Here is a 23,834-nt window from a genome sequence, read left to right on the forward strand (position 1 = left end):
TACATTAAAGTAGGGCTAGTACTGCACCACACAATTACACAGAGGATTGCCTGGGATCCATCAGGTTTCTATTGGAGAAGTGTTTGCATCTGTGATGCTGCTGCTCTGAGAAGCACTAGTGGGTTTCAGACAGCCTCCTGTGCCATATTTTATATTTAACGGACCGTTAGTATGACACCATGAGTCCAGCTTGAATACACCGCGTGCGGGGTTGCTGTTGTGAATGAGATGAGGTAGTCGGCCTTCCCCAGTGACCGCAGCCAATATGTGTTCATGATTTTTTAGACTACTTTTTGTGTTGTGGGTGTTCTGATATGTGTATGTCTGTGCACTAGTCTATCCCTGGTGCCCGAGGAAGTCAGAAGAGGGTATCAGATCCCCTGGAACTGCTGTTATGAATGGCTGTGAGCCCTGACATGGGTGCTGGGATCTGACCCCAGATCCTCTGCAAGAGCAGCCAGTGCTCTAACCACTGAACAGCTTCCTCTGCTGCAGGTAGACCTTTGGCTCTGTGCTCCCTGGACAGGATGGGCGCCTGCCTCTGGATTTTAAAAAAGAAAAACAGTTTCTCCCATGTTAAGTGTGGGTTCAGAGGCCCCTCGAACTGTGTGCTCTCTGCTTTGCAGAGGTAATCCCTGAAGAAGCACAAGGCTGACTCTTAGGAGCTTGTAACTGATGGATCAGAAGAGCAAGGTGGAAAATCCCCCGGAGCGCAGTTGGAAGGCTGGGCTGGCAGGACGGGACTGGGGAGTGTTGCTGCCCTTGGTGAGTCTAGAGAACTCAAGGAGCCTTTAGCCCATTCCTGACTACACTGCTTGAATCACATGGCTTTGTCTTATCCAGTCATCCTCCACCAGATGAAAAACCTTAGGACTTGAAGAACTGACCATTGCGTGACCTTACTTTATGTCTGTCCCACCAACTGCCTGCGCCATTCTCTGAAGACCCACGGTGATTCCCCAACACCATCACAGCCACCTTTCTCTTCTCCCCTCCTCCTCTTCCTCTTCTTCTTCCTCCTCCTCCTCCTCCTTCTTCCCCTCCTCTCTCCTCTGCCTCCCTCCCTCCCCTTCCTTCCTTCTTCCTTTCTTTTTTGAGACAAGGTTTCACTATTGTAATACTGTCGGGCTTGAGACTCAGAACCTACCAGGCTGGCTTCGAAGTGCAGGGATTAAAGGCGTGTACCACCACATCTGCCATCACAGATGTCCTACATTCTTTTGTTTTAAATCTCTCTCTTTCTCTGCTTATGCGACAAAGAACACATGTGTGTGAGCGTATAAGTGTGTGTTTGGGTTTGAGAGTGTGTGTGTGTGTGTGTGTGTGTGTGTGTGCATGAGAGCATGCTGTCTCACATGTGGAGCTCAGAGGACAACCTCAGCTGTCTGTCCTCACTTTCCAACTTGTTGGAGAAAGACTTAATGCTCCCCACATCACATGCCAAACTAAACTTGCAGGACTCTTGCTGTCTCCGCTTCACGTCTCATCCTAGAAGGACGGGGTTACAGATGCGTAGCATCCAGCTTTAAATGGGTGCTGGGATCTGAACCCAGGTCCTCATTCTTCATGAGAAGTGTTTTACCCACTGAATTATGTCCTCAGCCTTAAGATTTTTTTTTTCTGGTACTGGGGGTCTCACCCAGGGACTTGAGAATGCTATGAAAGCCCTCTACCAACTGGCTCTCTATGGTCAGCTCCCAAGCCTCGTTCCGAGGTAGAAAGCACCCCCAGGCTACACAGACTGGTCGAGACTGACTTAGTTCCCTACTTGGTCTTGGACCCTGCCTTTTCAGCCCTGAAACCCCAGCCCTCAAGACTACTCTGGAATGTTGTACTTAGTAATTAAGACTAGGTAAATTCCACTCCCTGTACCCCCCAGCTTGAACCGCAGCCCCTCTCTCAGTGGTTTCAGCGAAGTCTTGTCACTCTTTGTATTACAGTTAGGAGTACATGAGCTCTGGATGACAGGGGCCTTCAGGAGTGTTTGCTGAGCCAGGTGTCAAGCAAGCTGTGTGGGAAAAATAATTTAATGACGCTCTCCCACTTCACTGACTACAGTGTGTGGCCAGATGACAGTCTCAAGAGGGACGCCTGGCAGTGAAGACATAAGGAGTATGATGTCCTTACTCACTCCATGTAGCTTCCAGGGGAGACAGCAGGAGCTCCCCAAGTTATTTTCTGTCATATTGGGTGTCCCAGAACGTTTTCTTTCAGTGACACTGTGGTGACGTCAATTCTGATGGCTGCTCCTTCCTTTAGCATGGCCTGGCCTATGGGTATATACCTATCATGATCATGTAGCGTTCTGGAAATGTGATTAAACTCCCCCTTTTCTAAAGCTCTGACTGATGTGAAATCCACAGAGGGAGATCATTAACTTGGCTGGAAGCTGCAGTTATAAGACTTGTGTTCTAAGCCCACCCTCGGCTCATTAAACCTGATGCTCCGCCAATGGATTTAAACGGTTTCAGGAGACCTCTGCTAGTCCCCCAGTACAAAGTGGCACTGGCTGGTTGTGGGTAGATGGTCCAGAGGAGCCAGTGATGGACTCTGTACTGGCTGGTTTTGTGTGTCAACTTGACACAGGCTGGAGTTATCACAGAGAAAGGAGCTTCAGTTGAGGAAATGCCTCCATGAGATCCAGCTGTAAGGCATTTTCTCAATTAGTGATCAAGGGGGAAAGGCCCCTTGTGGGTGGTGCCATCTCTGGGCTAGTAGACTTGGGTTTATAAAAGAGCAGGCTGAGCAAGTCAGGGGAAGCAAGCCAGTAAAGAACATCCCTCCATGGCTTCTGCATCAGCTCCTGCTTTCTGACCTACTTGAGTTCCAGTCCTGACTTCTTTCAGTGATGAACAGCAATGTGGAAATGTAAGCTGAATAAACCCTTTCCTCCCCAACTTACTTCTTGGTCATGATGTTTGTGCAGGAATGGAAACCCTGACTAAGGCAGACTCTGAGGGTGGATGTGGCTGGCTGGGTACTCATAGGAAACCAGGGGAGAAGACAACTTGTGTGGTGTTTGTTCCCTAATTAAACAGGAGTACTGATGACAAGCTGTGGATGTGGGTGGGTACCTAAGGGTATGGACCATAGACCTGGCAGAGCAAATTCTAGGAATGTTCCAATTAGTACAGCAATCTCTCTCTCTCTCTCTCTCTCTCTCTCTCTCTCTCTCTCTCTCTCTCTCTCTCTCTCCCTCCCCCACAACAATGGTCTTGCTATTGTAGCTCAGGCTAGCCCTCAAACTCATGAAATCCTTCTGGCTCAGCCTCCTAGATGCTGGGATTATGCGCATGCGTCACGATGCCTAGCAAGTTTTGTTTTCAATACATAGAGTCAGGGGACTCAAAGAGAAACGGAGGCAGAGGACTGGGGCTTTGTCGGGGTTCCTGATGTTTCATAAAGCTAACCAGAAGTGATTGCTCTAGCCCATTGGCTTTCCCAAGAGATGGTGTCATAGATTCAGTCTCCGTAGTTCTGTGGCCAAATTTAAAGCAAGTTTCATAGCCTGGAACAAAGTGACAGATACGGTGATTAGCAGATAGACTTTAGCTTGTGGGAATACATTTGTTCCTCAAGGTCTGGACAAGTGTGCCCCATAGACCCATGGGCTAAAGGACACAGTCCCAAGCCTATGGTGCAATGGAAGGGGTGGGCCCTTTAAGAGATGAGGCCTAGTTTGAGGTCCTTAGGTCATTGGGAGCACAACACTGAAGTGGATTATGGGATGGCTGAGAAGCTAAATCTGCCCTAATGTGTTGTGCCATCCCAAGTCCAAAGTGAAGGCGATAATCAGTCATGTGACGCCTCTGAGACTGTGGGCCAAAGTACTTCCTTCTTTATAAGTTGATTTGCCCAAGGTATTTGTTACAGTTATGGAAAGCTGACCAATGCAAGGTGAGCCTGTATGGAATCTAGTACCAAACCTGAGGGATTGGCTCACGAACAGGGTGGAGGATCAACTGTTTAGGAAAAAAACAAAACAAAACAAAACAGTTCATGATCTAGTGTAATTAAAGGTGACTTTGTATCTTTCTCCAAGCTTGGAGAAATCTGTCTGGACCAAAGGCTTCCGTTGGTGTGCTCTAGCTTAGAAAATCATTTCCTCTTGTGTCTATGGAGCCCTGAGCTCTGCTGAAGAGGGTGCAGTGGCTCAGTCTTACTAATCTGAGTCAAGCTGTGTGTGTGGAGAATCCACTCCTGTGACAGAGACAGCCGAGGCTGGGGAGCTGACCATGGGAGCCCTGCCACACCCCTTTCTTACAGCAAAGGCCTCTGGGCTCTGTTGCTTCTCCTCATGACATCCTTGCATGACGTGTGCCCTGCCCGTTCTCCCTCAGGGACACCACCTTGTTCATGGACAACACTAGCTCATGAGCTCACCTCACAGCCTGTCCTGAGGCTTTGTGAACTGGACACTGTGCAGGTCTTAGGGAAAGGATCAGTGCGGTGAAAGCTCTAGCTACTACGATGATTCTGAAGAAAACATGGGCCTTACCTTCAAAGATCTTAGAAGCAGGAAGGTCAGTGGACTGTGCCAAGATGGGCTGAGTACAGGGCACTGAGAACTCGAGGAGAGAGGCTTGTCACACAAGGGACTGGAGAATAAGTCACCTCCACAGGTGCCAACCTCATGACCCTCTGAGGGTCCACTGAGTGTTCTCAATTCTCAGAGAATTTAGTCCTTACTTAAAGTCACTCAGCATTGAAGGATGAGAAAATAACTTCTCCATCATTGTGTCCCGGCTCACATAGTATCTAACATAGCACACAGCCTTGACCACCGTGCTGGTAGACAATAAGCCCTTTGAGACGCTTCCATCCTGACCCTAAAACCTGTGTGTAGGTGTGTGTGCCCATCCGTGTGTGTGTCGATGTGTATCCATGTGTCCGTGTATGTGTATGTGTATGTGTCTGTGCGTGTGTGCGGGTGCATACACATATGCTAAGCTCCAAGATCTCTTTGTTCTGTTACAGGGAAAGAAGGACTTTGGGGGCAGATTATGTGAAGGACACACAGGTGGGGAGACTCTCTAGTATAGCACAGGGTCCTTCCAAGAAACTGTCTGTTGGATGAAATTACAGGCCTGCCTTCCTTTGCTGTGAGTCTAGATGGCCATAACCTTTTGTTTGTTTGTTTTGTTTTTTAATTTTTGTAATTGTATTTTAATTACAGCATCTCCCCCTTCCTCTTCATCCCTCCAGCCCTTTGCATACACCCAGCTCCCCTTCATATGTATGTTTCTCATTAGTTGTTATTGCATACATATGTGTGTTTGTATATACGTATATATTCCCAAATATAACTCGCAGAGTCTATGGAATGCCACTTGAATGCAGGCTTCCAAGGCTGACGGTTTGGGATCGGACAACCAAATCGTGTGCTCTTCCCTGGAAATGGCTGCAGCTTCTGCTCCAAGCTTTACTCCCAGCTTGGAGTTCTTTGTGTAGGGGTGAGGCCTAGTGGGCTTTCCTTCATGCAGTTTGACCTGTCCATTGGTCTCCTCCTTGTTTAGCTCATGTTTGTAGGGTTATGTGGGTGAGCCTTTCAAGGTGTAGCCACCGATGCTACTCCGAGACACAATCTCACAACAAAATCTCTCCATCTTCTGGCTCTTACAATCTTTCCTCCTCCTGTTCTGCAATGTTCCCTGAGTCTTAGGTATGGGAGTATTTTGTAGGTGTAGCCATTGGGACTGAGCTCCATAGCGCTGAATATTGAACGGTTGTGACTTTCTGTAGTTGGGCTCTGTCTGTTGCAAACAGAAGGATGGGAACTACACTTACCAGGATAGACCCTTCAGGAGGACATAGAAAGTCTGGGTATGGAGTATGTGGGGGGGGGGTGGAAGGGTGGGGGCGTGCAGAGAGTCCTAGGGCTGGATGCCAGTAGGGTGGGTCTTGGTGAGAGCCTAAGGGTTTCACTTCTGCATTCTCTTTCACTTGGAGCAGATTTTCTCTCAGACTCAATGGAAGCCTCTTTGGAGTGGTTTCTTGCCATTGACTGAGTGGACTAGGTGGCAGCGGCAGTGGCAGCTTCCACTGCATTGCCCACGTTTCTACATGGGCAGCATGCGCTTTGGATTCATGGATCCTGTTTGCCCATTCTCTTTGATCTCTCTCTGTCTCTCTCTGTCTTTCTCTGTCTCTGTCTGTCCCCCCCCCCCATGCATGCACAAGGGGAAGCCAGAGGCAGATGCCAGGAGTCTTCCTCTAACTCTCCACGTTACTCCTTTGAGACAGGGTCCTTCACTCTTCCTGGAGCTAGACAGTTTGGCCAGACTGAAGTCCCCATGATGCACCTGTCTCTGCCTACCCGGTGCTCATAGACATGCCCACTTTTAAGTGGTTGTGCCCCAAAGAAGGAGGGACTGTGCTGTCCATCCTCAACTCCTCAGCCAAGCTCCAGACAAGACCAATGACCAACTCCTGAGATGTTAAAGAAGAGTCTATAATTAGCCACTATCCAGTTGTCTCCAGACCTACACGTCTTCCTTCTAGATTATTCTTCTAGAATGAAGACATGTCCTTTTCTTCTTCTGTATCATTTCCAGATGAGTTGGGGGTTAATGACCCCCAGAGATGGCCAAAATGTACTTTGTGTGATAAAGTTATGAACCCTCGGAGATTAGGGAAGAGTGCTATGATTTGGATGTGAAATGTGTCCCCAAGGGCTTAGAAGGTTACGGCTTGGTCCACGGTGTGGCAACATTCAGCAGTGAGGCTTGGGAGGTGGCTGGATCTCAACTATGGATCAGTGCACCTATAGATATAGAGCTATTGGGATCTCAACCATGGACCAGTGCACCTATAGATATAGAGCTATTGGGTTCTCAACCATGGACCAGTGCACCTATAGATATAGAGCTATTGGGATCTCAACCATGGACCAGTGCACCTATAGATATAGAGCTATTGGGATGGTAGACACTTCATGAGGTGGGGTTCAGTCAAAGGCAGTAGGATCTTGGGGAAGTGTCATAAAAGATGTATCCTGTCCCTGTTCCCTTCCCTCTGTTTCCTGGCTGCCTTGGGGTGAGCAGCTTTATTTCAAGGTGTGTTCTCTCCCACGATGTTCCGTCTTCCCACAAGGCAAGAAGCAAGAGTCAGGTGACTGGGGCGAGGCCTTTGAAACTGAGCTCAAAATCAGTCCTTCCTCTTTTAGGCCATCTCAGGTGTTTTATCAGTGATAGAAGCTAATGTAGAGGTCAGCAAATTTTTCCCAAGAAGGACCTGAAAGGGGAAAACCAATGTCGGGGGCGATGGCTCAGTGGGTAAGAACACTCGCTGAGCATGCATGAGGACCCGAGTCCAGCATCTATGCGCAGCTGTAACCTCTGAACTGTTGTGTGTGAGGCAGGAGAGCCTCTGAGGTGTGCTGGCTATCAGCTCAGCTCTGGGGTCATTAAAGGACCCCCTGTGATGGCAAGAATGAGCACAGTTTCCCTCATGTTCAGGTATTTAAGCGCTTGCTCTCTGATTGGTGGGACTCTTTGGGAAGTTTTAAAGTTCACTCTTTAGAACCTTTAAGAGGTGTTGCCTTGCTGGAGACGGTATGTCCTTCGGGGTGGGCTCTGGGAGGTTTATAGCGTTGCTCCACTTCCAGTTTGTTCTTTCTGATTTGTGTTTGCAGTTGAAAGTGTGATCGCTCCGCCTCCCACTCTAGCTACCATTCCTGACTGTGGTCACGCCTCTCCTGCCATGTTGAACTTTCTCCAGAAGCAGAAGCCAAAAGAAACTCCTGCCACCATGCCCAACATGAAAAGACATTTTACTTTGCAGGGTAAAATATTTCTCTTGTGAAGAAAGCAGCCACATTGAACACCCTTTGGAACGGGTGTGGCTGTGTGCCGATAGAACTTCATTTATAGTCACCGAAGTTTGAATCGCATATAATTTTCACATCATGAGATAGTCTTCATATTCACGACAGGTTCTTCTGATGTCTCTCAAGCGATAAAAACTACTCTATATTGCAGGCTGCATAAGAAGAGGCGGGCCAGGTCATTTCCACAGGTGGATGTTTCCCTGCCCAAATGTGCTAGAATGAGCGCCATGAGAATCCAGTATTCTCTGCAAGGACCACAAAGGGTCCTCACTGTCTGACAGTTAAGTATGACTTCTGTTTCTGGAGGCTAAGTTCAGTACAGTAAGAGTCTGAGGAGACAGCTGTGTTTAGTGCTAAGTGTCTGTGAACAGCTTCTTCTTCTTCTTCTTCTTCTTCTTCTTCTTCTTCTTCTTCTTCTTCTTCTTCTTCTTCTTCTTCTTCTTCTTCCTCCTCCTCCTCCTCCTCCTCTTCCTCCTCCTCCTCTTCCTCCTCTTCCTCTTTCTTTCTCTTCCTCCCCCTCCTTATCCCCGTCCTCCTCCCCCTCTCCCTTCCCCCTCCCCTTCTTCTCCCTCCTCCTCCCCCTCTTCCCTCTCCTCCTCTTCCCTCCACCTCTACCTCCACCTCTTCTACTCAACAAGAATCTGCCACCAGAATCTGAGCTGAGACCATGGGGCTTCAGAGCTGAGAGGGGCTGGGTGACTCTAGAAATAACCCCTCCTATTTTTAACACCCTTGCCCAAGCCACAAGGTTTCTAGTTTCATTCCAAACAATTCCAGGGCTCAGACCTTCAAGTTGGAATTCAGAACTTCTAAGCTAACCTGCCTCTTCTCTAAAAGTCTTCAATACCCAGGCAGTGGTTCTCAACCTTCCTAATGCTGTGACCCTTTAATACAGTTCCTCACATTATGGTGACCCCCCCCCCCATCACAACATTAATTTCATTGCTACTTCATAACTGTAATTTTGCTACTGTTATGAATTCTAAAGTAACTATCTGATATGCAAACCCTGTGAAAGGGGTCACAATGCACAGGTTGAAAACCACTACCCTAGAGGACACACCTTCCTTTCTTTCTCCAGGGTTTAGGGTGCTGGGCAGTTTATGGCCAGGAATACCAGCAATTGCTGTGCAAGGCATATGGGAAAAAAAGGAAACATTTCCGAGATCTTTTATTTCAAACCACAGATCCTATCCAGCCAAAAATGTCTCTTGGGAATCCTGGAAGCCAAGGAGAGATGTTCAGTTCACAGAGGAGGGGTTCGTATCATGGCGGAGAAGAGTGGGGGAGGAGCTGACTCAGGACACCCGCGATGCTCAGAACTGCAGAATGAGAACAGGCTGTTCCCGGAAGCTTTCTAAAGATGACCAGACCAGATCGTCACAGCCGTCAGGCATGGTGGGCAAGCCTGAGCTGGGGCAGGCACGGAGGAGGGCCCTTTCATATACCTGCTGGCCTGCTTCCTCTGACCCTGGGCAGGTCTGCGTTTGTGTCCATGTGCACTGTTTGTAGAGGAGCTCAGAGGGAGAGACACGTGAGAGACAAGAGGTCAGGGCAGAGGTGAAACTCCCTCCTCACCTCCGAAAGACTCTGGTTTGATCTAGTGCTCTGGCTCAGCGTCCATGCAGGATTCCCAGGGGTTCTGAGGCATCCGAGGCAGGGAGAAGAGCAGGAGGAACAGCCCACCGAGGAAGAGCAAGATGAACGCGGCACATGCACAGGCGAAAGACCACGAATAGTAGTGCTCTATCCAGACCGTGTCCTCGCTGTCAATCATACGCTTCACCGACTGCCTCATGACCTCCACGGAGACGATGAGGCAGAGCCCTGGGGACAAAGCCAAGAGTCCCAGTGACTGCTGGTGCTCCTGCTGCCACCTCAGTCCTCCCCCAACCTCTGTTCCCTGCCTCTGACCTGGTCCTGAGAGGGAACTGCTTCTAGACTGTTCTAAGCAGGAATCTACAAAAGTGATCCACGCCTACCACTTCCCAAACGTCCAGTTCCCACCTCCTGCAGGAGGTTAGTCAGAGACCCGCCACATTTCCTTCCTTCTCTTGTTAATCACTCACTGGGAAGGTTTGGCCAGTGTCCTTCCCAAGGGAAGTGTCACTGGGGGAAAAATGAACAAAGCAAGCCTTCTCCCTCCCAGCCCTCCTGGGGTCACCTGAGTTCTGACTGAATTTGTTCCTGTGTGGAACCTGAGTCCTCTTCCCACTCAGACACTGCAGGACCCCACGCTACCTGCGAAGGCATAAAACATGGATGCTGGCCTCAGCAGGTAATCACGCTTATTCCCGAAGGACAGAAATGCGCAGATGGAACCCACAATGATGAAGCCGAGGCTGAAGATGGCAATGGCCGCTGCTGAGATGCTGTACTCTGCAAAAGAGAGGGAGCCTCAGAGCGAGAGCCTCTCCAGGCACTTCCTACTGTCAGTGTTCTTAGCGAGGAGGTTCGAAGTTCTGGGCATCCAGGATTCCCATTTTACACCCGAATGAGCGAGGCTTACTCAAAGTCTATATTCTAGGGCAGAGTGGGGACAGGTGCTGTCGACGAACTCATCCGTATCTTCCCCGGGGAACTAAAGTGTAGGGTTCTCTGAAAAAAGGGCCTCAGGAGGAGGTGGGACACCACGTGGCTGGAGATGTTCTTAGAGCCAAAGGCCTCCTGAGTGACAGGCAGAGGAGGTACTGAGCTGTAGGTGGTCTGTCTCAGATTGACAAGGGGACTCCGGAAGATTGACAGTGTGTGGGTGTGGATGTGTGGGGGCTGCCTAAGAATCCATCAGAGTATGTGCCTCTGTGTCTGCATGTGAGAATTTGTATGAGTGTGTGTGTGTGTGTGTGTGTGTGTGTGTGTGTGTGTGTATGTGTGTGTGAGAGAGAGAGAGAGAATCTGTCAGTATACGTGGGTACACTTGTATGTACCTCATATATGAGGATCTCTGTGTGTGTATGCGTGGTGTGTGTGTGTATAAGTGTTCCCTTTATTAGGCTTTCAGTGTGTATACATTTTCCATGTGTGAAGGTCTGCTGGTGTATGCATGCATGCATGCATGAGTGTTCCCTGCATTAAGACTCTTAGTGTGTATGTGTGTCCCATGTGTGAGGTTCTGTTGGCATGTGTATGCATGCATACAAGTATGTCTGTTCCCTGCTTTGTGCATGAAGACCCATCTGTGTGTGCATGTGCGGACGTGAGGATCTGTAGCACGTGCATGAGTGTGTCTGAGTCAGCTCTTACACGCTGTGTGGCGGCTCATTCTCCCAGAGGCCAGGCTGTACCTGCTAATGAGGTCTCCGAGTTCTATGGATGAAGGATGGGATTATCATGTTTCCTCAGCTCAGGGATCTATTAAGTGTGGCCAGGACTCCCACATCCTCACAGAGGCTCTCACCCATCCATTCATCCACCCCAGAATCCTGCTCCAGCACTGTAGGTCCTGGAACCCTTCAAAGCTCCCTGCCCTGGACTCTGCTGGAATACGTTCCAGCTGCAACTTGCAGCCTTCTGGCAGGTCTTCTTCACCCACCGTCCCTAACACCAACCTGGGCGGGGAACCACCCCTTGTGTGTAGGGATGTGACAGGGCACAGCCTGCAGCTACTTTTCATCCTGAGCAGGAGTCAGCAGGTTTCTGCCAAGTGACTCCCGGCGGCTCAGCAGCCTGTGACAGAAATTGCTTCCCACCGCCCCTGCTTCCAAGGGCCTCACCCTTTTGAGTGGTGAATTCAAAGATTTCCGAGCTCTCCCCTGGGTTGAAGTGCCTGAAGTAGGAGCAGTTCTTTTCTGTAAAGGAACAGACAGTCTGTGAGCCGGTAGAAAGGGCAGGTGTTTCGCCACAGGGCACAGAGGGGCCCTCTGGCTCTGGCTACCTGTTTCCGCCCACATTCTGAATCTGGGCCAAACAGTTCCCTGACTTTTAGCACAGCATTTCAGCAGATAAGGAAAGCCTCCAAAAGGAGGCTGAGATGGCCTCAGGGAGTAAAGGGTGATGGAATCTCAGGGCGGACGGTGTGCAAACCCTGAGCTCATTAGGCAGTTAGGGTAACTGAGACCTGGGCTCATGTTGTTCCCAAAGTAGGGGGCATGCAAGCTTAGCAATTAACCAGTGATCTCTGCACATGGATCCATCTCCCAGGCAATGTCTAGAGGCCAAGGATTGTACCAAAAGCCCTCAGCTCACAAGCCACAAGACACAGCAGTTATCCAGTACGGAATATTAACAGTGATGAGGAAGCACCTTGATCAAACCAGACCTGAACCCCAGGTCCATTCACAGTGGGACCCAGGGAACAGCATTTTTCAAAAGATTTCCAGGGCCTAGGGAAATGGCTCTGCTGTTGAAGTGTTTGCTACAGAGCATGGGGGTTCCCTGCAACTGTGTAAAAAGCTGGGTTCAGTGATGGGTGTCTGTAGTCCTGGCACTGGCAGGGAGGTAGATTCCTAGAACTCATGGACCAGCAGATTGGCCAGTTGCCGAGCTCCAGGTCAGTGAGAGACCCAGTCTCAGGAAACAAAGCAGAGAGCAATGGGGGAAGACACCAGATGTGAGCTCTTGGTCTCCATATGCATATCTACACAGGCCCATATGAATGTCACACGTGTACACACGCACATGAGAGAGAGAGAGAGAGAGAGAGAGAGAGAACAGTTTCTAGAAGATTGATGCTTATCCAGGTTGGCAACCCAACTTTGCCCCACAAAGGGCTCTTCTGTTTGCTGCTTCTTCAGCCCCTCGGCACCTGAATCACATGGGCCTCAGACAAAATCTTCCCCAGCAAGCTTCTTGGCCACTGAGCATTGTCATGACAACTATAGATGACCTGTGGACAGTTAGATTTGAGACCTGGGTGTTACGGGGCAGCAGGAGGGGGGCTGAGAGGAAATATAACCGTGATGACCTTATGCCTAATTCCACTTCCAGCTTTTCCTTTCTTTAGTCTCTCTCTCTCTCTCTCTCTCTCTCTCTCTCTCTCTCTCTCTCTCTCTCCTCTCTCCCTCTCTTTCTCTCTCTCTTCTCTCTCCTTTTTTGAGATAGGGTTTCTCTGTGTAGCCCTGGATGTTCTGAAAGTCAGTCTGAAGACCAGACTGGCCTCAAACTCAGAGAACCACCTGCCTCTGCCTCCTGGGTGCTGGGATTAAAGGCGTGTGCCACCCCTGCCCTGCCCTGCCCTGCCCTTAGTCTCTTTTACAACTAGATATGACACCAAAATATAGTTGCAATCCTTGTGGAAGACATTCAATATTCTTTATTCATGAATTACTGAATTAAGAACTAGAAGAATGGGTTATTTTTAATTCTCTCTCTCTCTCTTTCTCCCTGTTTGCTTTGTTTTTTTGTTTTTGTTTTTTTTTTTTTTGGAGACAGGGTCCCTCGTAGCCCAGGATGGCCTTGAATTCACTGTATATCCAACCATAGCCAATGGTAATCTTGGAATTCTGATTCACCTACCTCCACCACCCAAGTACTGGGACTTTAAGTTCTTGCCATTGCTTCTGGCTTACATGGTCTGGGGATGGAACCTCAGGCTCTGTACAACCTCTCCCAAGTGAACTATATCTTGCACCCTATTTTCTGCTTCCTAAGAAAACTAAACTAGGTTGCTTTTTATTTATGTGAGGTTCTGCCTCGGTGTCTTTCCTGTGTTTCTGTTTCCCTTAGTATAAAAGACTTATTTTCAATGGCATTGAGTGTCAGCTGAATGTTCATTCCAAAAGGACTGGTGGCGCCCTGTTTCTTTTAGATATGTGCCCGGGGATGCCACCATTATGTGTTTGAACAGGATGAAGGTTCCTTCTATCTGACCGTATCATGTTACTGCTCCTTAATCCTGTTCCTTCCCACGCCTCCAAAGTTCAATTGCCGCTTCTCCTAGGGTGGAGGACACAGTTGCCTGGAGATGGGATCTGGCCTAGCAGCGGTGACTCTTCCCGGCAGCCAGCCGCCTTTTCCCAAGCGTCTATATTTAAATAGCTTTTCTTTTGAGCCAAGTTACCTGGGGTGTCTGGCGAGCGGTTGTGATGTCAGACTTAACACTGCTCCTTTCTTTCAGCATCCACGGCTATTTTAAAGCATAATGCAGCCCTCTTATATTTATGAGAACCCGTTGCTGTAGATCCTCTTGAATCAATGCCTCAGAACGGCTCACGCTCTGTGACACGTCTCCCCGGGGTCTCCCTCCGGACAAAGGAACATTTCTGTCTCGTTCTTTAAGGGCCAATTTCAGTTGCCATTGAAAAACCCTCCAAGAAGAATTGACCGACTCAAGTGTATTTCACGGTCAGCCGCTCGCCCAGCTACTCACTCCCTGTGAGTTAAGAGCTTTCAGAGGGAGGGCTGTGGGGTTCAGGTAGCCTTGAGACTCTGGTGACCCCAGATAGTTGACCCTTGTGGGCTGCAGAGGTGACTCCTGTGTAGCATGTTGGGGACACAGCCACCACCAGATAAATGCCAGGCTTCACTCAGGGCTGACAACAATATACAGACACATTCTGGATATCAGGGCAGAGATGTCTGAGCCTGGGTGCAATGGAGTAGGTTGTATTCCTGTGGGGACCAGGCAGGTGGTACTGGGGGACACTTTCCCTTGGGTAGCACATATAATGTCTCTTTCTTTATTAAACATCTTCAACTGTGGGTGATGGTAAGGTGTGTTAGGAATGCTGGAAGCCTCAGTTTCTCTCCAGTATGCTCAGCTCTGGTCCAGAGGATAGACAGGCTGACCTACTTTTCTCTTGGGTTTGTCACAGGAAGAAGGCCCCCATATTCTTGGCTTTCAACCTGTGAGAACTATATCCCCTCCCAGTCCGTGTGTCTGCCTGACAGAGACCACGAGCCCTTTCACAGTTCCCATTGGTCCCAAAGATGGAGTAGTCACATCAGACCAACCAAGCTAGCATCTTTAGCAGAGGGCAGAGGGTCTCATCTGGTGGGCACATTTCATGTGACTTAGTTTTCTCCATATTTATCCTTTTGAAAGATGGTAGTATTTGGGGCAACTGAGCATCAAGGAAAGTCTAAAACACACGGCTCAATCAATGGAGAACTTCCTATGCAAGTCTGAGGACCCGCAAATTCTCAGAACCTTCGGGAGGTGGGATAGTGGTGGCCTGCACTTGTGATCTCAGGCTGTTACGACAGAGACAAGCACGTCGCTGGGGATGTGGCCAGCCAGCCTAACCAAATCAGTGGGCTCCAGGCTCTGTGGGAGACCCTGCCTCAAACACTGAGGTGAGGAATAACTGAGGCACTTCAGGTAGATGTTTGTCTTTCAGGCAAATCTGCACATATGTGTGAGCACACCTACACACCTACACACCTACACACCTACACACACACACACACACACACACACACACACACACACACACCCCTCATCTGAAGCAGGCCCTGAGTGGCCACTTCGTCACAGGTAAAGTTGGAGCGGGGAGGCTTGCGGTGATCTTTTGCTTGCAGATATTGAACCCTCCTGCTTCTGCCTCTCCGATGCCGTTTCTTGTCTCCAATGCTAGGTATAACACCCTTGCATAGATTTGGGGGCCTCTCAGTCTGCCCTGGTGCCCTCTGTTCCCCCACTGTGCTGATGCCAACAGTGCTTCAGAGCAAGTAAGCAGAGGTCCCCGCGCCAAACAGATCCAGGACTGTAATTAGAGTCTTCGAGCTTACTGGCAGCCATCTCTCTTGTCACTGAAACTGCCTTATACTGATCCCAAGGTTCTTCTTTATACAAGACGCAGTGATGTAGAAATGTGAACGGGGCTACTCCTTATACACAGCCACATGTGGTGGTGCACGCTTTTATCCCGGCACATGGGAGGCAGAGGCAGGCAGATCTCTGTGAGTTCCAGGCCAGTTTGGTCTACAGAGTGAGTTTCAGGCCAGCCAGGATTACATAGTGAACCCCTGTCTCAAAAGGAAACAAAACAAAAACAGTGAGCCCAGTTCAGACTTTCCTAGAGACTGGGACAGGGGGGATGGCTGACTAACCCCACAGTATGGCTCAGTCACGAGCTGTGCAGAATCCTGGGTGGCATTCTCGAAGAACCAGAGTAGCAGGCAAATGGAGCTCCAAGGTGAAGCTGAGGTGACGGGATAGCTCTGAGTTATTACTGAGAAGTTCCCTAGGGTAGCAGGTAGTGCAGAGTTAACATATGGAACACAACTTGATATGTATAACCCCTCAGGAACTATTGGGTTAGAGCTGGGGAGAAAGTCTCACATAGGATGTTCGTATATGTGTTTGGCAAGCTTATAAAGATGCCGTGTGCTCTCTTAACCACCGCTGAAGAATTCCTAAGATTCCTAAGCTGGGGGTATCCCAAGGCCTTCGGCAGAGCCTCATAGTGTTGTTCTTCTGGCGGGGGGTGGGGTGGGGGGGATTTCTAGTTAAAGCTCCAGCCTTCAACATGAGATCATGTGGGTAGGAAAGGGTGCCTCAGCATGAGTTCATGTGGGTAGAGGAGGGAGCCTTAGAGATTCCCAGGCTCAGTGACATCATGTTCTTACACCCACAATCCCTGCACTGAGGAGAGATGTGGGTGTAGAGAAATGGGATGCTGGGGTTGCCCTAGAGAGGCAGGACCTGAAAGAAACAAGGGCAGCCAGAATGTTCCTCGTGGGGTTTACTGGCTGACACACAGTCTCCCCTATAAACTGGGGAAGCCCCTCCTCCCACTCAGGAGACCTTGGAACTGAGCTCAGGTGTTGATCTTGGACAGAGAGGTCCTTCTATGGCTCTTGGTGGACAGTGGAAGATTTACACGAGGCAGCTGCTTTCCATCCTGTGAGAATGGTGGAGTGAAACCACCTTGTATGTGCTCTTGGTCTGGCTGCCTCAGACCATGTCGTGTCCTATGTGGGGCTCCTTGTGGCCCCTTGAGTTACCACACTTTAGGGACATAGTGCATTGGAAGTTATAGGAAGCTCTGGAGAACAAGGAGCATCAGGAGTTAAGACGTGTATTGAGCCTCTCTTTGTTAGGTAGTTAGCCCGGGGCAAGGCCATGCTTGCCTTCAGTGTTCTTTGGTGGTGTGTATGATGCAGTAACTGAGTCATCTCTCCAGCCTCAGGAAAAAGCTCTTGATTAATGGTGGATGTTGCGGGGCTCGGACTACTGTGGGTGGTACCATCCCTGGGCATGTGGTCCTGGGTAGTACGAGAAAGCAAGCTGAGGAAGCCATGGGAAGCAAGTCAGCAGACAAACAAATGCTTAGGACCAGATTCCTGTTCTCTAACTACATAACCTCAGTTAAATTGTTCACATTTTCTTAGCGTCACGTCCATCATCTGTGACGTGGGATAACGTCACTGCCTTCATCTGTGACCTGGGATGATGATGTGTATATATATATATGTCTCCTGCAGGTTTCTGTGAGATTGGATGAGTTGGTATGGTTGTGTATTGCTTAGCAGTGTGGATAGTTCTGAGCAATGCCCTGTTAGGCAATGTTGTCATTGTGTAAACGTTATGTCGTGTGCATACACAAACTGGGATAACTATGACATCACTAGGTGACATAATACCATGAGGCGATTCTTTTACACGTGGTCCATCATTGACCCAAATATTGATATGTGGTAAGCAGCTACACATGTGTGGACTCCTGTTACTGCCAGGCTTCCCTGGTGTTCAGGGAAAATAATCTGATTATCTTATCAAGGATCTTATGTCTGTGATAAGTGACTGTGCTGGTTGGTTTCTGTCAACTTGACACAAATTAGGGTCACCGGGAAAGGGAATTTCGATTGAGAAATTGCCTCCATCAGAATGGCCTATTCGTATGTATGTGGGGGCAGCTTCATTTAAAATATACATTTCATGTTTATGTATATGCGCATGAGTGTATATATGCACAGCATGTACATTCAGTGCCAGAAGAGGTCAGGAGAGGGGATCAGATCCTCTGAAAGCATAGTTACAGACAGTTGTGAGCCACCAGCTGAATGCTGGCAACCAAACTTGGGTCTTCTGCAAGAGCAGTGTATGCTCTTAACCACTGAACCATCTCTCTGGCCTCAGGAACGTTTTCTTGATTAATGGTGGATATTGCAGGGCCCATCCACTGTGGGGTGGTACCACCCCTGGGCATGTGGTCCTATGTATAAGGAAGCAAGCTGGGTAAGCTATGCAAAGCAAGCTAGCAAGCAGTATTCTACTCCTCTGTGGCCCCTGTTCAGTTCTTGCTTCTGTGTTGCTGTCTTGAGTTCCTGCCCCGGCTTCCCTCCAGAGTGGACTGTGACCAGTAAGCCGAAAGAAACCCTTTCCTCCCCAAGTTGTTTCTAGCCAGTGTTTTATCCGAGCAACAGAGAAGCAACCCAGGACAGTTGCTAATCTTAGTTTCATTTCCTGTTGCTGTGATAATTGCAGGTTCATAGCAGGAAAGTTGAAGGAGCAGGAATTTGAAACAGCAGGTCACATCCAAAGCCAAGAGCAGAGAGCCGCAAAGTAATGTATCTTTCATAAGCACACCAGAGACCAACGTAGATAACTCCTCATTGAAGCATTCTGGCAATTCTAAATTGCATCAAGTTTTCAAATAAGTCACCAGAATTGTACATGCTTTCTGTTTTGAGCATTTTCTGCATCGTTAACCAATTTGGATGTGATGTATGGAGGTATGGATTTATTTAAATTTACACTACCCAGAATTCATTTGTAGGTTCATGCTTTTCATCTAGTCTGAGATGCGTTTAGCTATTATCCCTCTCCTCTTTCTCTTCTTCTGGAGACTCCCATGATATATATGATGGTGTCTCACACATGTCTGAGACATTGCCCCTTTCCCTGCGGAACCTCAGTGGACATTTTTTAAAGGTCATAGACTTTCCATTTGCCTGCTCAGTTCTGCTTTTGAATCCCTCTGCTGAACTTTCCACGTTAATTATTGCTTTTTACAAAAGGATTTCTATTTGATGCTTTAAGATTATTTTCTTTCTCTTGATTGGTATCTATTTTATGAGGCGGCTGCCCCCTTGTTTATTCTCGAGATACGGTTTCTGGCTGATTTAAAGTGTCCGTTTAGCTAGGGCTGGTGAGGTGGCTCAGCAGGTCAAGTGCTGACCACCTGACTTGAGTGTGGGCTTCCAGAACCCACACGGTGGAAGGAGAGAACTGACTCACGTCATCCGCTGACATTCCCCCAGAAACAAACGAACACCCAGATAAACAAATGTAAAAAAAGTCTCTGTCCGCATCTAGACATCCTAAAGGCTCGTTCAAATTCACTCTAGTTTCTGGCTCTCCTCTTCATGCACCACCCAAATCATCTTAGGTCTTCACATGGCTTGTTTTCTGTTTTGTTTTTGTTTGCTTGCTTTCGAAGGAGGGTCTCACCATGTAGCCTCGACTGTCCTGAAGTTCCCTATGTAGTCCAGGCTGGCCTCAAAGACACAAATATCCTACCTCGCCAGTGCTGGGATCAAAGATGGATACTGCCATGCCCTTCTTAATGGCTTGTATTTGTTAAACATACACACAACATGGCAACCCGGGAAGTCTGCTTCTCCTTCTTGATGCTTGTTCCTGTTGCTGTGTTGGAGCTAATTTCGAGATGTCTATATTCTTGAGCATGAAACCTCTGTTCTAGTAACTTGGCCATCAGTTGACAGAGGTGTTCTAACATGTATGGAACCTACTTATCTCCCAGTCACAGCTTTGTAGTTGAGGACTTTTGCAAGATGAGGAAAAAAAAAATCTGCATAATGGCAGTGTTTTGGAGAGGGACTCTGCAAGAGGCCCAACCTGTTCTGCTTCCTCTAGCGTCTGCCAGACTCTCTTGGCTTTGTCTTGTTTTACTGAGATAATAGTAGTTTTCACGGAGGAAATTAAAGCACCTTAAATTTGACTTTCTCCCAACTTGCCTGCTTTTCTTGAATAAGCACTTGCCAGGATGCGCTAAGATTTTGATTAATTTCCAGAATTCTGAAAATAAAGAGTCTGTTTCTTCTTCCTTTCCCCCTGAATTCTCATCGCTGTCGATGAGGGAGAAGATTCAGTGGGAGGAGGGGTGGTGGAGGGGTGGTGGAGGGGTTATCTCTCCCTCATCTTTTTTTTTTTTTTTTTTTTTTTTTGGTATTACCCAAAGTTAATATACACAAAGCCCTCATAACACAGAGCCCTATGCGGACATGCTGTTACTACAATTGTTTGTAAATAATAGCACGCCGTATGAGCCCTTTTACAGAAAAGAGAGGTCCCAGGGAACACAGAAAAGGTAGATGTGGAAGGAAATTGATGCCCGTTGGCTTTGGAAGACAACTGGGGGAGGATAGGGTGAGTGTCACAAGTGTGGGCAGCGTGATTCACAGCTGGTGAGGGCAAGAAGGCAGACAAACAGGCTCTGCTTAGGCTCAAGGGCAAGCCTTGCCTGTTGGTCCCCTGAGATCGGTGTTCTTGCCAGCCTGTCTCTCTCTGTGTAGACATGCCTCATCTGCTCTGACTTTAAAAGGCACATGGCTCAAAGGACAGGTGGACAGAACTGTAATGTCCCTTCTCACGCACGATCCCAGAGAAGCTGCCTCGCCCTGTTCTGCCCTGCCCAGGGAGTTGGCCGGATGATGCATCTGTTTACGAGTGTGTAGAGTGGCCAAGGGCTGTGGGCATCAGGTTATACGATATCCTTCAAGCACATGCTCACACCACTCAATGCCCTCCATGCTGAGACTCTGTTTCCAAGACTGCTTACAAATCTCTGGATCCCCAGCAGTGATGAGTGACGCCTGGGTGTCCTGAAGCAAGAGCTAAGAAAGAGGAGGGAGGAGAAGGATGGGAGGGCCTGCTCTGCACTCCACATGCAGACTGCTGGGTCTTTAAGAATCAGGACTGAGTGCTTGAACCACAAGCGTTAGGCAGGGGGACAGAAGGCATTGTTCTCTATGTCAGGATGGAGGCCACACATGCTGTGACCCACTGAGGCCTGGGTTCCACCCCCCAGAATTGCATAAACTGTCTAGATGCATAACTAGTTGGAGACCCTGTATCAAAACAAAAAAAGGTCCTTTAAGAGGGCAGTGGATAGCTGTGGCTCCAGCCTGGGCCTCTTTTCTGTCTGGCATGTTCTTTTCTACCATGCATACTTCGCTCGCTCTGAATCCCAGGGGCTCTATACTGGCAGAATAGAGATGATGTATCACACTAACACCCAAGCTCCCAGGCAAGGACCTGCCTGCAAGGTATGGGTAGGGATTGGAAGAATACCTTTCAACCACTACAGAAGGAAACGTGGAGAATCCGAGTGATGTAAACTAGGGAAGAAAACATAGTAGGACCACGGGCTTAACAAAGCATCTACACACTACCTTCTGTTTTATAGCCATGCGGCAGCTTTGACCCACCCCAACCCCCAAGGAGTCCATGCTTGGTCCATGCTCTGCCTTCACCAACTTGACATTCTCAGTACTTAAGAACCAGGAACCTGGGATTTTTTTTGTTACGCAGCCTGACAAACTAGGTAGGAAGAATCTTGCCTATACTTTTGCCTAGAGCAATGGCCTCAACCTCCCTAATGTCAAGGATCCTTTAATACAGTTCCTTGCGTTATGGTGGCCCCCAACTATAGACTTATTTTGCTGTTACTTCATAACTGTAATCTCACTGCTGTTATGAATCATGTAAATATCTGATATGTAGGGTATCTGATATGAGAGCCCCAAGAGGTTGTGACCCACAGGCTGAGAGCTGCTGTCTCAGAGGCTAAGAGCCAGTCTGCCCCATAGTTTCCTCTAGCCTGAGGTCTTTGGGTTACTAGCCTGTCTGTGTAGGGAGTGAACGGACCTAAGACAACACTGAGTCTTTCTGAGTGTCTGCTGTTGGGGCCAGAAGTCCCTGGTCTGGTCGACCAGAAGTTTCTGGAGTCTCTTAACTTACTGGTCCAGCCACCTGCACTGGATGAAGAACATAGGCCTTACAAGATGGAGCTGGAGACAAATGCCCTAGTTTTCTACCTTAGCTCTGGCCATACAAAGTACCTCAGGCTGTTTCCATCTTGATCCTTTGCAGAAAAATCTGCCAACAAACTCTGCTCCCACAGGTAACTTATCTTGGAGTCTTGAAAGGACAAGAAATGGAAAGAAGTAGAGGAAAATGGAACCCTTACCCCCTGATGGTGTGACGTGCTCACAACTCTTGTCTTTGTTGTGCACGGCAACCCGAGCGGTGCAGATCCTCCAGAGGCCAAAGTGGGCTGCCTCGCACGTTTCATTGTGGTGCTCCAGGTGTGGACTCAGCACGGCCCAGTGGTCAGTCACCACGGCCACCATGGCGAGCACCCCGCCCACCAGGATGAAGAAGAGGGTCACACGAACCTTCGCTGTTTTGGTCTGTGACATGGCGGTCGTTGAGGTGTGGGTGCTCTGGGCAGGGGGCAGCAGCAGTGTCTCCCAGGCAGCTAGCTAGATGGTGGCAGTGGCTACGGAGCTGGGAGTGGAAGCTAAGTTTAGTGTGTCTGGCTGAGCCAGAGTGGGCTGGCCTTGGGGCTGAGAGACACTGGGCAGTCGGAGCAGCTGCTCAGGCGTGTCATGGGCCTGAGGAAGACTTCTATTAATGCTTGTCACTAGGCGTGGCACTGAGGATTCCTTCGGCTCAGGTTTCAGGGCTTTTTTCCCATCTGAGGGCTAGAAATACCCCCCACCCTGTCCCGGAGGAGGGGGAGAGAGAGAGAGAGAGAGTGGATACGGATAGTGGTGGGTATCTGATGTTCGAAAACGCCAAGCTCTTGATAGTGGCCTGAGAGATCTACAGAGTAGACTTAGGTTGTGTGTGTGTGTGTGTGTGTGTGGGGTGTGAGCAGTGGTCAACAGGCTCATTAGCTGTGTGGGTGTTCAGAACCAAAAGGGGAACCCCAAGAGTTCTTGACGGCACAACTTTCCCGTCTCACCCTGCCAAGGCAGCTACCAACACCAGCAGTGTTTGTGAGGACCTCAGGAAACTGTCTGCAGGAAAGCAGGAGGAACTTCCACAGAGCCCACCTCCCAAGCAAGCTCTTTAGTGGCAAGTCCTACCTCGTCCCCTGGGTCCCAGGAACATTCTATCTGATTCCCAGGCCTGAGCCTAGCTTGACACAGGTCACATGTTTTACTATTGTCATCTATCTGCGACTGGGCCCAGAAGAGCAGCTCTGCCCCTGAGGTTCACGAGCCCTTGTGCTTTTCAGATGTTTGTGAAGAGCTCTCTGCAGCACCCAGAGCAGCCTCGAGGGTCATGAGGCCAGGAAGTGGACTGGACCGGAGCTGTTGCTTTGCACTGTGTTCAGAGACAGGCAAGAAAGAGTTTCCATTCTGTTCCCCCCTCACCTCTCATGTAGCCTCTCATGTAGCCCAGGCTGGCCCCACACTTGCTATGTAGCCAAGGAATCCTCCAAATTCTCACCTTCTCTGCCTCTACCTCCCAAGTAGATTACTTTGATGTGCCACCATGAGGTGCTGGGGCTCGAACCAGGGCCTTGTGCATGCCCGGCAAGCAGGCTACCAACTGGGTTATGTCTTGGGGCCATTTTATTTTCAACAGGGGTAGAAAGAGATTGATTCATAGGTGACCCATAAGAAGCAAACGAGATGCAGATAGAGTGAGGAACTTGGGAAGGTTCGGGACCCCTGTCCGATGGCCTTGTGTTTCCTAGCCCAGCTCCTGAGGTTCTGCCATCTGTCACTGTCTCAGCTCAGCAGGTGGCCCTTTTTGGGTAAATCCACAAGGTTGACACCTGACTGGAACTAGAACCCAACTAGAGCTGGGCAGGGCGTTGCACCTCCAAAATCTCAGCCTCAGGTTTATGATCGGAAGGCTCTCGCCAGGTGTAAGGAGCATTCAGATGCTAAAGTCACTCAGTGCTGACCCCACTGAGAATAGGTACTGTAGCTTCTCCTCAGGGAGTGCTTGTTGTCTTAGTGGCCCTCTGCTGGAGACCAGCCTTCTGATGGGTGGGTATGAGTGTGGGAGGTGCAGCTGGCGGAGGCCACTAGAGGAGGGCTCTAGAGAGCTATGGTGAGAAGCTATGGAGGTTCAGCCTGC

General features: G+C 49.1%; 1 protein-coding gene across 1 annotated transcript; it reads right to left on the bottom strand.

Annotated features, from left to right (window-relative positions):
- Positions 1–8,982: 8,982 nt before the first annotated feature.
- On the bottom strand, positions 8,983–22,241 carry Cacng1 (calcium channel, voltage-dependent, gamma subunit 1). The gene is made up of 4 exons (NM_007582.2): positions 21,925–22,241; positions 11,542–11,616; positions 10,070–10,207; positions 8,983–9,655 (listed from the first exon to the last, which is right to left on the bottom strand). The coding sequence occupies exons 1-4, from the start codon at positions 22,154–22,156 to the stop codon at positions 9,429–9,431; spliced, it is 672 nt and encodes a 223-aa protein (NP_031608.1). The 5' UTR covers positions 22,157–22,241; the 3' UTR covers positions 8,983–9,428.
- Positions 22,242–23,834: the final 1,593 nt, after the last annotated feature.

Source organism: Mus musculus, chromosome 11 (assembly GCF_000001635.26).
Source record: "Mus musculus strain C57BL/6J chromosome 11, GRCm38.p6 C57BL/6J".
NCBI lineage: Eukaryota > Metazoa > Chordata > Mammalia > Rodentia > Muridae > Mus > Mus musculus.